The 13,574-nt window shown below is 43.3% G+C and overlaps 1 protein-coding gene across 1 annotated transcript; it reads left to right on the forward strand.

The window, feature by feature from the left end:
• Positions 1-10,576: 10,576 nt before the first annotated feature.
• On the forward strand, positions 10,577-11,767 carry LOC123992595 (cholesterol 25-hydroxylase-like protein 1, member 1). The gene has a single exon (XM_046293860.1). The coding sequence runs from the start codon at positions 10,592-10,594 to the stop codon at positions 11,447-11,449; it is 858 nt and encodes a 285-aa protein (XP_046149816.1). The 5' UTR covers positions 10,577-10,591; the 3' UTR covers positions 11,450-11,767.
• Positions 11,768-13,574: the final 1,807 nt, after the last annotated feature.

Genomic DNA, 13,574 nt, shown 5'->3' on the forward strand with positions numbered 1-13,574 from the left:
GTACCTTTGCCCCGCCTATCTGGATTACTGACCTTTGCCTGCCCTGACCCTAAGCTTGCCTGCTGTCCTGTACCTTTGCCCCACCTATCTGGATTACTGACCTCTGCCTGCTCTTGACCGACCTTTTGCCTGCCCCTGTTTGATTAATAAACTGTTCGACGTTGTCTGCATCTGGATCTTACCATCATTGGTAGGGACGAGGAATTGCTTTGTGGCCTTATGGAGGGGTTCCACACCTTGGCCGAGCGCCATGATCGGGCGTTGGACATCTTGCTGGAACAATTCCGCGGGTTGGCTAGGAGGCAGCCTACTATAACTCGGGTGTTAGCAGCACCGCCTTCCCGGGAGCCCTGCTTACCTCTCCAGAACGCTCCCCAGAACGCTTCAATGGAGAGCCAGGCACCTGTCGGGCGTTTCTAGCTCACTGTGTCCTCATCTTCGAGCTTCAGCCCACCTCCTTCCCCTCGGACTGCTCTAAGATAGCCTACCTTATCACGCTCGCCTGGGCTACAGCTGTATGGGAGCAACAGCCAGCCACATGCGTCAGTCTTGAGGAGTTTGTGGGAGAGGTAAAGAAGGTGTTTGATGCCCCATTGTCCGGGAGAGAGGCTGCCCGGGAAGATACTCCAGCTTTGGCAGACTATGCGGTGGATTTCCACAAATTGGCAGCTGAGAGTGCCTGGAACCAGGAAGCGCTGTTCGACATGTTCCTACACGGAGTCTCGGAGGAGGTCAAGGATGAGCTTGCAAGGATGGGACTTGTGGTCATTTTGTGTCCTCTTGTCCGTTAAAAGATCAGGCTCACCAGTAGGAGCAAGTATTCTGGTGGGCCATATGGAGAACTTTTCTGCTTCCCTTTCTTGCACTCCGTTTCCTGCCATTCCGCTGTGGGGAAACCAGTAGAAATCTCTCCGGGTCCTCATCGACTCTGGGGATTTTTGGACTTCGAGCTGGGCATCCCCACTCAGCCCCTCTCCATTCACAATTGACGTTAGATCGCTGGACAGGCACTCTATAGGCCGGGTCACCCACAGCACCACTCCCATCAACCTACGTGTGTCAGGGAACCACAGTGAGGCTACCCAGTTCCTGCTCATTAAGTCTCCTACAAATCCTGTGGTATTGGGTTTCTCTTGGTTCCAGCAACACAATCCCCTCATTAACTGGTATACTGGTGCCATCATGGGCTGGAGCCCATTCTGCCACATCCATTGCCTGAAATCAGCACAACCTGCCCCGGGACGTCTTCTGGGGGGCTCGGAAATTGCCCCGACCTCTCCACCATTCCCACGGAGTACAGAGGGGTAGCTCAGGACAGCGGGGCAACTCGGGACAGTGGGGTAGCTTGGGACAGAGGGGTAGCTCGGGACAGAGGGTAGCCCCGTACTGGCTGACGACTCTAGCAGATCCTGGCTGACTGGTGGCTCTGGCAGATCCTGGCTGAATGCCGGCTCTGGCAGATCCTGGCTGAATGGCGGCTCTGGCAGATCCTGGCTGACTGGCGGCCTTGCAGACTGGCGGCTCCTTGCAGACTGGCGGCACTGGCGGCTCCTTGCAGACTGGCGGCACTGGCGGCTCCTTGCAGACTGGCGGCACTGGCTGCTCCTTGCAGACTGGCGGCACTGGCTGCTCCTTGCAGACTGGCGGCACTGGCTGCTCCTTGCAGACTGGCGGCTCCTTGCAGACTGGCGGCACTGGTGGCTCCTTGCAGACTGGCGGCACTGGCTGCTCCTTGCAGACTGGCGGCACTGGCTGCTCCTTGCAGACTGGCGGCACTGGCTGCTCCTTGCAGACTGGCGGCTCAGGACAGACGGGAGACTCTGATGGCGCTGGGCAGACGGGTAGCTCAAGCGGCGCTGGGCAGGCGGGAACACCTGTAGGGAGGAGACAGAGAGACAGCCACCTGGCTGCGGAGACCTGCAGCCTGCAGCACTGCACCCTTCCAGCGCCCCGGAGACACAGTACGCAGAGCCAGCGCAGGATACCCTGGACCAAAACTGCGTACCGGCAACTAGACACGCTGAGCAGGCACCATACGCCCTGGCTCGATGCCCACACTCGCATGACACTTTCGTGGGGCTAACCTATAGCGCACCCCGCTATGGGCAAAAAAAATTTGGGGGGGGCTGCCTCTCTCGAAGCTATAAATGAGACCTGTGCTGACACAAGTAACTAACATAGACAATCACCCACAAACAAACAGTGAAACCCAGGCTACCTAAGTATGATTCTCAATCAGAGACAACTAATGACACCTGCCTCTGATTGATTACCATACTAGGCCGAAACATACAAATCCCCAAATCATAGAAAAACAAACATAGACTGCCCACCCCAACTCACGCCCTGACCATACTAAATAAATACAAAAACAAAGGCAATAAAGGTCAGAACGTGACACCTGGAGACTTGTTGACTTTTTGTTGAGATATTGCTTTATTAATTTCTTCGGTGGATATTTCTAAAGTTAGTCTATCATTTTGCTCTGTCCCAATTGAGGGGAGATCAAGTGAGTTCAAAAAGTGCTCTATTGTCTGTGCATCTGCCTTCTCTGGTTGCTTGTACAGATTTGTGTAATATGATTCAAATGCATTCTGTATTTCATCTCATTTGCATTTGATCTTTTTTGTTTTGGGGTCTTTTATTTTGAAAATGGTATTCTGTGCTTGTTGTTTCCTGAGTCTCCATGCTAGTAATTTGGTTGCCTTTGAGCCTGCTTCATAATATCGTTGTTTCAGGAACCTAAGCTTTTTCTATACTTCTTCTCTATAAATCTGGTCAATTTCCTGTTTTACCTTTTGAATCTCTCGTAATATAAGAGGGTCTTTGTATTGACTATGAGATCATTCTAAGTTTCTTAGGGTTTCCTGTAATTTCAGCAGTTTCTGTGCTTTAATCTTTTTCTTGAGAGATGATGTGGTTATGATCTTCCCTCTAATAACCGCTTTAGCTGCATCCCACAATATAGCAGGAGATACTTCCCCATTATCATTATTCTCCAGATAGATGTTCAATTCTGTCTTTATTGATTCCTTGAATGCTGGATCATTCAGCATGCCTGTATTAAGTCTCCATATATTATTTATTGGTTTGCTATCAAGGTGTAGAGTTGGGTAAACTCCATTATGATCTGATAAGTTGCTCTGCCCGATCCTACAATCCTTAAGCCTGTTTCTATCTGCACTGTACATGAAAAAGTAGTCTAACCTGGAGTATTCAGTGTGGCGGGCTGAGTAAAAAGTATATTCATTATCGGTCTTGTGGGTGTCACACCATACATCGAGCAGTCCTAGATCCTGCAGTATCCTATGGATTTTTTGGCAACTAGGCTCAATTTCCTATTTTGGTTTGTGCTGTCCAATTTTGAGTTTAGAATTGTGTTAAAGTCCCCTCCACAGATAAGTGTGCCAGTGGTTTCTGTGGCAATTAAATCAAACACCTTCCTGTAGAATACCATGTCACTCCCTGGAGGTGAGTATACATTAAACAATGTAACTTCCTGTAGAAGACCATGTCACTCCCTGGGGGTGAGTATACATTAAACAATGTAACTTCCTGTAGAAGACCATGTCACTCCCTGGGGGTGAGTATACATTAAACAATGTAACTTCCTGTAGAAGACCATGTCACTCCCTGGGGGTGAGTATACATTAAATAATGTAACTTCCTTGTTATCCAGTTTACATTTAACAAGTATAAATATAACCTCCTTGTCTTTTATTTCTAACATAAACTCAAAATTAACTGAATTTGGGATCAAGATTGCAACTCACCTTCTACCCATTTTGTAAGAAGAAAAAAAAGTGTTCCTATATCCCGTTTTCTTGAGTTTCTCGTGTTCAGGTGTGGATAAGTGAGTTTCCTGACAGAATAGTATGTCAACTCTCTCCCGTTTCATCTTTGCTATTACCTTACTTCTCTTGAGGTCACTCCCCAGTCGGTTTACATTGAGACTTATGACCTTAAATTCCAGACGATGCATCGATATAAATAAAAAACCCTGTGCACCATATCTGCCTGCTTATCATGAACCTAAAAATCAAGAAAGATAATAAAGTAAACCCAAGTGGGATAAATACTTTGGTATTTGGACTCCCATGTCAGAGGACTGTCTCTTGCCTCTGGGGTTTGAGGGGATGAGCCTGTCCGCAGGATGGGCCCCTCGCTCAGATATGAAAATGTGTGACGTAGTCACAAACAAGACCTGGTGGAACCAAAAATAATAAGGGCGCCAATTTCGTCGCTAATACACATCGGTTAATTACAAGTGAAACTATATCGGTCATGCTTGCATATCATGAATCCTCCCCTTGATATGCCCTTCTGTCGCCCCGTTGTCAATGTGCCATTAATCCTTAGCTAATATATATGTTATTAACATGACGCTACTTAGTGTGCTCGTAAAGAACACATGCTTTTGGCTACTCACCCTTGTTCAGCATTGGGGGAAAATAGGGGATATATTTGACCTATTGTAATGTCAACCGTAACAACCCAAAGTCTTAACAGCTCACGGTAACTATTAATTCTGTTAAATCCGATTCAGTGTCTTACATTTTCCCGTTGGAAATGCCTGAGTCTCTCTCGGATGTGAACGTCCTCTCGCCGAGATGGTTTCCCTCTTTCTCCATGACCCTGCTTGTCAGCAATGATCCATGGGAGAGCTTTCTCGAGTCTTTCGGCTGGTGATGTCGCCTTTCTCCTGGTGGTATACTCCACTGGGAAGCCCCTTGACTTCCGCCTCGTCTGCATGCTCGTATGTAACCGAGCCATTTTCCAGAAATACCGCATTTTTGCCGGGTATGGTGTTAAGAAGCGAATACCCCTGCTTTCTTAATGGGGGTGTATTCTTTCCTTCTTTTCAGTATCTCTCCCACGTAGTCATGATCACAGAACACTCGTTGGCCTTGGAAGTTAACAGGCTTTTTCCAGGTTGCATGTAAGAATATCTCTTTGACTGAGAATTTTAGGAACCGTACTACTATGGATCATGGTGGGGCGCCGTTGGTGGGTTTTGAGGCCAGAGCTCGGTGTGCTCTCTCGATTCCCAGGTCAGTGTCGTTTTCAAGTATGCCCTTGAATAGACCCTCCACGAAGTTGGGCATAGAGTATTTTTCTGCGCCCTCTACTACGTTATAAAGTCTAATGTTGTTTCAACGTGAGAAACCTTCGAGTTCTGTCACTTTTGCCTGTAGAGCGTGTTGGCTTTTCAGTGACTGTTCAAGTATTTCTTTGACTGCGGAGTTCCATCTGTCCGTTTCCCCAAAGCGCTGTTCTGCGTCCCCCATTCTTGTCGATATGCTGTGAAGTTCTAATTTGTTTTCTTCCAGTTTCTGGAACTCATTTAGTTATTTTCTTACATCTTCTCGAAGTTCCTCTCATAAGCCTGTGAGCGCCTCGCTCAATTCCTCCTTCATCACCTCATGAAATGAGAGTTCTTTTGCTGCTGCTATCTTATTTGCGCTAGCATTAGCCATTTCGGGTTCATCGACGATTATATATATCTTCTGCTGTCTTGTTACGAGCTGTTGTTGTAGCTCCGCGACCTTTTCCTATTTTCCCCTTTTCCATTTTGCGTAAGTTATTATAATGCTCAGAGTAAATACTTGAATTTAGGGGGGGAAATACCCAACCAATGTACAGTACGAAAAACTAGGCAGCCATGACCTAAGTTGCGTCACTGGAAGCGGTGGAGGAGTCTACAGTATGTTTCTTATCCCAGCAAAAGCCTCCCCAAGTACCTTGTTTAACCAATGTAATGCCCTACATTTACAATTGACTCCTCAGTGGCACTTTTTTAATTTTTTATTATCTCCCAATTTAACCCACACATTTACAAAGGATGATATTTTTATGTCTTTTAGGTAGGCAAGCTAGACAAAATCTTAGGAGTTTTCCTATTCAACAAAAGTGAGGCAATAGGTCTTGAAATTACTGAAATGCTTTCTAAATATGGTAACAATATTAGTACAAGATTGGCACTATTTCTGTAACGTAAAATGCCGGGAGTCAGGAAGCAGGTGCAGAAGGTGAGGTTAATAATGAATCGATGCAGAAAAACAAAACATGAGAAGCGTACAGAATGTGAGAGAAAACAATACTACATAATGACCGATGTCTACTGAGGGCTAAATAAAGGGGAAGTAATCAAGGAAATAATGATAACCAGGTGTGTGTAATAATGGGGAGTAGGTGTGCATAATGATGGGGAGCAGGTGTGTGTAATAATTGTTGCCAGTGGTTAGTAGACCGGCGAAGACGTGCGCTGGAGAGAGGGAGCGGGAGTAGGCATGACAATTTCATATAACTGCCGCCTGCAGAGTTTGTGTTTATATAGGGCGTACCGCCCCCACCTACCCTCAACCAATCATGTCAATACGGCGCTATGCAGAACCCACCGCATTGTTATACAATTTGGGAGGCACAGGGCATCGCCATACGGAGCTCAATTTGGCTTCCCGCAAGCCTCTGGAGACTCCACAATTGCGTCACACCCTCCGGACCACATTGTCAGATCAAGAATAAAGTTGGCTTTTAGACACAAGCACTTTGTACACCAAAATGACAGTCGGAACTGGTCCAGAACAGCGCTACGTCCCCCAAATAGGGAATTTATTGGGTTTAAAGATGGGACTGACTTCGGCCACCCTAGTCATAGACTGTTCTCTCTGCTACCACACGGCAAGTGGTACTGGAGCGCCAAGTCTAGGTCCAAAAGGCTTCTTAACAGCTTCTACCCCCAAGCCATAAGACACTTGAACAGCTAATCAAAGGGCTACCCAGACCCCTCTTTACGCTGCCGCTACTCTCTGTTTATTATCGATGTATAGTCACTAACTCTACCTACATGTATATATTACCTAAATTACCTCGACTAACCGGTGCCCCCGCACATTGACTCTGTACTGGTATCCCCTGTATATAGCCTCACTATTGTTATTTTACTGCTGCTGTTGAATTATTTGTTACTTTTTTTTTTAAAACTTATTTATTCTTTACTTAACACTTATTTTTCTTAAAATGTCTTAAAGCATTGTTAGTTAAGGCCTTGTAAGTAAGCATTTCACTGTAAGGTTTACACCAGTTGTATCCGGCGATGTGACAAATACGATTTGATTTGAATTACTGTGTCAGTGGTCCCTTGAGCCCCTGACCTTAATTAAGTCTTAAGATTAGGTAAGATTACACATAAGATTAGGCTGCACAATATGTTTAGGTCATATTACGTGAAATTGAAAGTTCTTAACCTCTTAGCGCCACCCGACACGCAGGCGTCCCACCTAGCCAACAGGAAAAGCAAATTAGGTAAGATTACACGTCTGATTAGGCTGCACAATATGTTTAGGTCATATTACGTGAAATTGAAAGTTCTTAACTCACTAATCTTCTAAAATACATTAAGACCACATTGTAAAATAACAGATGGAAAATAACAGATTTCATGGACTCTGAACTAATTATATTCCACCTTGGCCCAAACATGATATTGAGAATCAAAAAATGATTCTTGACAATTTTGATGATCTGAATAGGTCACCCCGGTGGTCTCCAATTGAGAGATACCAATACATATATGTAATGTTCATTAATGTTGTGGTGTTGTATATATTATTCATTTAATAAATTATACTGATAAAGACACATTGCAGTTTTGTTTTAACTTGTGATAGGTATTATGCATAATTAACTCATAACTCAAGCAGGGACCAACAGATCTGTATCTGGTACAGTATGACTTACCGTTTTTAATAAGCTGATTAACTAACTGGTCTGGGGTAAACTGCCATTGGGGGGATGGTGCTGCAGGTCGGTCATTCCACGAAAAGAGTGCCCTTTTGATATTTTAAGTAGAAGTCGCATATAATACAGTGCCTTGCAAAAGTATTCATCCCCCTTGACGTTTTTCCTATTTTGGGAGACTCCCCAAACATATGGAAGAAGGTACTCTGGTCAGAATAGGCTAAAACTGAGCATTTTAGCCATCAAGGAAAACGCTATGTCTGGCGCAAACCCAACACCTCTCATCACCCCAAGAATACCATCCCAACAGCATGATGCTACCACCACCATGCTGTGGGGATGTTTTTCACTGGCAGGGACTGGGAAACGGGTCAGAATTGAAGGAATGATGGATGTCGCTAAATACAGGGAAATTCTTGAGGGAAACCTGTTTCAGTCTTCCAGAGAATTGAGACTGGAATGGAGGGTCACCTTCCAGCAGGACAAGGACCCTAAGCATACTGCTAAAGCAACACTCGAGTGGTTTTATGGGAAACATTTAAATGTCTTGGAATAGCCTAGTCAAAGCCCAGACCTCAATCCAATTCAGAATCTGTGGTATGACTTAAAGATTGCTGTACACCAGCGGAACCTATCCAACTTGAAGAACCTGCATTAGTTTTGACTTGAAGAATGGCTAGATGTGCCAAGATTTTAGAGACCCCAAGAGACTTGCAGCTGTAATTGCTGCAAAAGGTGGCTCTGGGGGGGTCAATAGTTATAGTAAATAGTTATGCACGCTAAGTTTTCTGTTCTTTTTGTCTCATTTATTGTTTGTTTCACAATAAAAAATATTTTGCATCTTCAAAGTCGTAGGCATGCTGTGTAAATCAAATCATATAACCCCCCCCTAAAATATATATTAATTCCAGGTTGTAAGGCAACAAAATAGGAAAAATGCCAAGGGAGGTGAATACTTTCGCAAGCCAAAGTCAAGTCAATAAATCTGAATTTGTCTATGAATAAAGAGTTGCTAATGTCCCTCTGTGGCCCCTCAAATCATAGTGTAAGAGTTCTACACCTTTCTACACACAATTGTCTGGTGTTTTGGTGTGGAAAACTGAGCAGGTTATGCATAACAAGTCAACCCTGTTACCTATAGATAGACAGGGTAGACATTTTTTAACGATTACATTTATTTTGTGAAGCTTGCATTCAATCCCCCTCCTCGTTGCACACAATAAACTTATATTCCCCCTGTTACAAGGGGATTCATGGCTGATTTAAGATTCAATTGTCAATACTGTTACTTCATTTGGCACTGAATAGGCACTTACTATAGTAATTTGTTTTATTTAACCTCTTGAGACTGCACACACTTGGCATTCTCTCAACCAGCTTCATGAGGTGTGCTTTTCCAACAGACTTGAAGGAGTTCCCACATATGTTGAGCATGTGTTGGTTTTCAACTCTGCTGTCCAACTCATCCCAAACCATTTCAATTGGGTTGAGGTCGGGTGATTGTGGAGGCCAGGTCATCTGATGTAGCACTCCAGCACTCTCCTTCTTGGTCAAATAGCCCTTACACAGCCTAGCCTGTAGGTGGGTTTTGGGTCATTGTACTGTTGAAAAACAAATTATAGTCCCATTAAGCGCAATGGCATATTGCTGCAGAATGCTGGTTAAGTGTGCCTTGAATTATAAATACATCACCGACAGTGTCACCAGCAAAGCACCATCACACCTCCTCCTCCATGCTTCACGGTGGGAACCACACATGCGGAGATCATCCGTTCAGCCACTCCGTGTCTCACAAAGACATGGTTTTTGGAAACAAAAATTTCATCAGACCAAAGGACAGATTTCCACTGGTCTAATGTCCATTGCTTGTGTTCCCTGGCCCAAGCAATTCTCTTCTTCTTATTGGTGTCCTTTAGTAGTGGTTTCCTTGCAGCAAATCGACCATGAACGCCAGATTCATGCAGTCTCACCTGACCAGTCAATGTTGAGATGTGTCTGTTACTTAAACTCTGTGAAGCATTTATTTGGGCTGCAATCTGAGGTGCAGTTAACTCTAATGAATTTATCCTCTGCAACCTTCCGGTTACTAGTCCAACGCTCTAACCACTAGGCTACCCTGTTTAATTGGCTCAAGCACATTAAGAAGGAAAGAAATTCCACAAATTAACTTTTAGAAAGGCACACCTGTTAATTGAAATGCATTCCAGGTAACTACCTCATGAAGCTGGCCGAGAGAATGCCAAGAGTATTCAAACTTCTCATCAAGGCAAAGTGTGGCAACTTTGACTAATCTCAAATCTCAAACATATTTTGGTTTGTTTAACACTTTTTTGGTTACTACATGATTCCAAATGTGTTATTTCATAGTTTGTGGGCACCGTTTGTCACGTGATAGTACAATTATTTAATTGTTTTGTTTAGTGTTGTGTAGTGGCTTTGCTGGCATGCATCCCACATTTTTTTTTTGCCCCACCAAGATTTACATACTAAAATCGCAACAGCTCGTAGTATATATATATATATATATATATATATATATATATATATATATATATATATATATATATATATATATATATATATATATATTTAAGTTACACTACCCAAAAGGTACTAAATTAGTGGAACGACCCAGGCACCAACTTAAACTGTTCAGTGTTGAAATCTTTGTGTTTTGTGGTGGATTTTGTTAATCTGACGGAAATGGATTTATTGTTGGAATTGGGTATTGTGAGGGGAAAATCAGCTGTCTCATTGAAGTGGGAGCAAAGTACATAGCTAAGCACTATAAAAAGGGAGAATGTCTTCTTCTCTCTGCACATTACAATCACAGGCATTCAGAGTCACCAGGATGTTGAACATCACCAAGGTTCAGTTTACTTTGCAGCTTCCTACCTTTTCCAGATTCTCAGACAGGCTTTTGCAGCCTCTATGGGACTATTTCCTTTTCAATCACTACTCCCTCATCTCTTCTCCCTTCTTCCCTGTCATGATCTGCTTCTCCAGTTACTTCTTTTCCAGTCTCCCCTTTGCTGTACTAGACCTCCTGGGACATAATGTCCCCTCCATTCACCGCTACAAGATCCAGCAAGAGAGACGTCCAACCATTCGGATGATGGCAAAGAGCTTCGGAAGGGCTGTATTTAACCACTTGATCTTTGTTCTGCCTGCTGTGCTGATTCAGACCTGCTTTATGCCTTCAGTGGTGCTACCTACCAGTGCTCCAACTGTGGTAGAGGTGCTCATTGATGGACTGGCTGTCCTTCTTCTTTTTGACACACAGTATTTTATGTGGCACTTTGTGCACCACAAACATCCACAACTGTATCGGTGGGTCCATGCCATCCACCATGAATACATGGCACCCTTCTCCTGGTCCACTCAGCAAATCAGCATTCCAGAACTGATAACAGTTGGATTCTGGAGCAACCTGGACCCCATCCTGTTGAAATGCCACCCTTTTACCATCTGGTGCGTCACCATCTTAAGTATCTGGATGTCAGTGGAGGACCACATAGGCTATGACCTGCCATGGGGTCTCAACCACCTGGTACCATTTGGACTGTTAGGAGGAGCACCAGCACATGACATGCACCACCAGAAGCCCAACAGTAACTATGCACCTTTCTTCAGCCACTGGGATAGAATTTTTGGGACTGCCATCCTGGCAGGGAAGATAACTGAGAAAAAAGGGTTTTATTCTCTGTAAATAGAAAAATTCACTGTAATTATCATGTTCATACTTACTTTTATTGCTTATTGTGCATTTTACATACAAATAAAATGTGTCTTTGTTTTCATTCATTTGTCAGTGTCGAACATCAATTGTATTAAAATGTACTACATTTTTACACACAAGTGCAATGTTTGAAAATGTTCTAAATGAATTAGATATAGTAATTGCTGGAATTAGAGCAAAAGTAATGGTCCTTGGTAGTAATACATAGTCAAAGGATACAACTAGACAGCCAACTCCAGTTTACCATTTGCCCCAGAGAATGGCAGCAAACCATCATTTAAGCATTTGTTTGCCTTGTCTGTTACAGTCTGATTCAGTAAAACATTTTTAATAAACTGGATTCTACACAATGCAGCACAAGCTTACCATTTCTTAAACAACTTAAACAACCGTCTTTGAAGACTTAGTAAGGATTTTCCTGTTTTCGTCTGGCTTTCCAATCAACAAATCTGTTTGTTGGCCAGGGGTCAAGATGAGCCACGGGCCAAGTTTTAAGTACAGGGCAAGGTAATGTTAGAGCCAATTAAAGAAATGTATTGTTAATCCATCGCTATGTGACAAAACTTGGTAAAATCAAAAATCTATATACAGTTGAAGTCGGAAGTTTACATACACTTGTTGGAGTCATTTGTTGGAGTCATTAAAACTCGTTTTTCAACCACCACAAATTTCTTGTTAACAAACTATAGTTTTGGCAAGTCGGTTAGGATATCATCTTTGTGCATGACACAAGTAATTTTTCCAAAAATTGTTTACAGACATATTATATCACTTATTATTCACTGTATCACAATTCCAGTGGGTCAGAACTTTACATACACTAAGTTGACTGTGCCTTTAAACAGCTTGGAAAATTCCAGAAAATGATGTCATGGCTTTAGAAGTTTCTGATATGCTAATTGACATCATTTAAGTCAGTTGGAGGTGTACCTGCGGATGAATTTCAAGGCCTGCCTTCAAACTCAGTGCCTCATGGGAAAATATAAAAAATCCTCATAGGGAGCAATTTCCAAACGCCTGAAGGTACCACGTTCATCTGTACAAACAATAGTTTCCCAAGGAGACGCGGAGAACGCGATGAACGTACTTTGGTGCAAAAAGTGCAAATCAATCCCAGAACAACAGCAAAAGACCTTGTGAAGATGCTGGAGGACACAGGTACAAAATGATCTATATCCACAGTAAAATGATTCATATATCGATATAACCTGAAAGGCAGCTCAGCAAGGAAGAAGCCACTGTTCCAAAACCACCATAAAAAAGCCAGACTACGGTTTGCAACTGCACATGGGGTCAAAGATCGTACTTTTGGAGAAATGTCCTCTGGTCTGATGAAACGAAAATAGAACTGTTTCGCCATAATGACCATCGTTATGTTTGGAGGATAAAGGGGGAGGCTTTCAAGCCGAAGAACACCATCCTAACAGTGAAGCACGCAGGTGGCAGCATCATGTTGTGGGGGTGCTTTGCTGCAGGAGGGACTGGTGCACTTCACAAAATAGATTATGTGGATATATTGAAACAACATCTCAAGACATCAGTCAGGAAGTTAAAGCTTGGTCGTTAATGGGTTTTCCAAATGGACAATGACCCCAAGCATACTTCCAACGTTGTGGCAAAATGGCTTAAGGACAACAAAGTCAAGGTATTAGTGGCCATCACAAAGCCCTGACCTCAATCCTATAGAAAATTTGTGGGCATAACTGATAACGCATGTGAAAGCAAGGAGGCCTACAAACCTGACTCAGTTACACCAGCTCTGTCAGAAGGAATGGGCCAAAATTCACCCAACCTATTGTGGGAAGCTTATGGAAGGCTAGCCGAAACGTTTGACCCAAGTTAAACAATTTAAAGGCAATGCTACTAAATACTAATTGAGTGTATGTAAACTTCTGACCCACTGGGAATGTGATGGAATAAATAAAAGCTGAAATAAATCATTCAACTATTATTTTGACATTTCACATTCTTAAAATATTTTTTTACTAAGATTAAATGTCAGGAATTGTGGAAAAACTGAGTTTAAATGTATTTGGCTAAGGTGTATGTAAACTTCCGACTTCAACTGTATTTAGTGCAACAGGTTTCCTCAAAA

The sequence above is a fragment of the Oncorhynchus gorbuscha genome, linkage group LG02 (assembly GCF_021184085.1).
Source record: "Oncorhynchus gorbuscha isolate QuinsamMale2020 ecotype Even-year linkage group LG02, OgorEven_v1.0, whole genome shotgun sequence".
NCBI lineage: Eukaryota > Metazoa > Chordata > Actinopteri > Salmoniformes > Salmonidae > Oncorhynchus > Oncorhynchus gorbuscha.

Coding starts and splice junctions, on each gene's coding strand:
- LOC123992595 (XM_046293860.1), top strand. CDS start 10,592: ATGTTGAACATCACCAAGGTTCAGTTTACTTTGCAGCTTCCTACCTTT.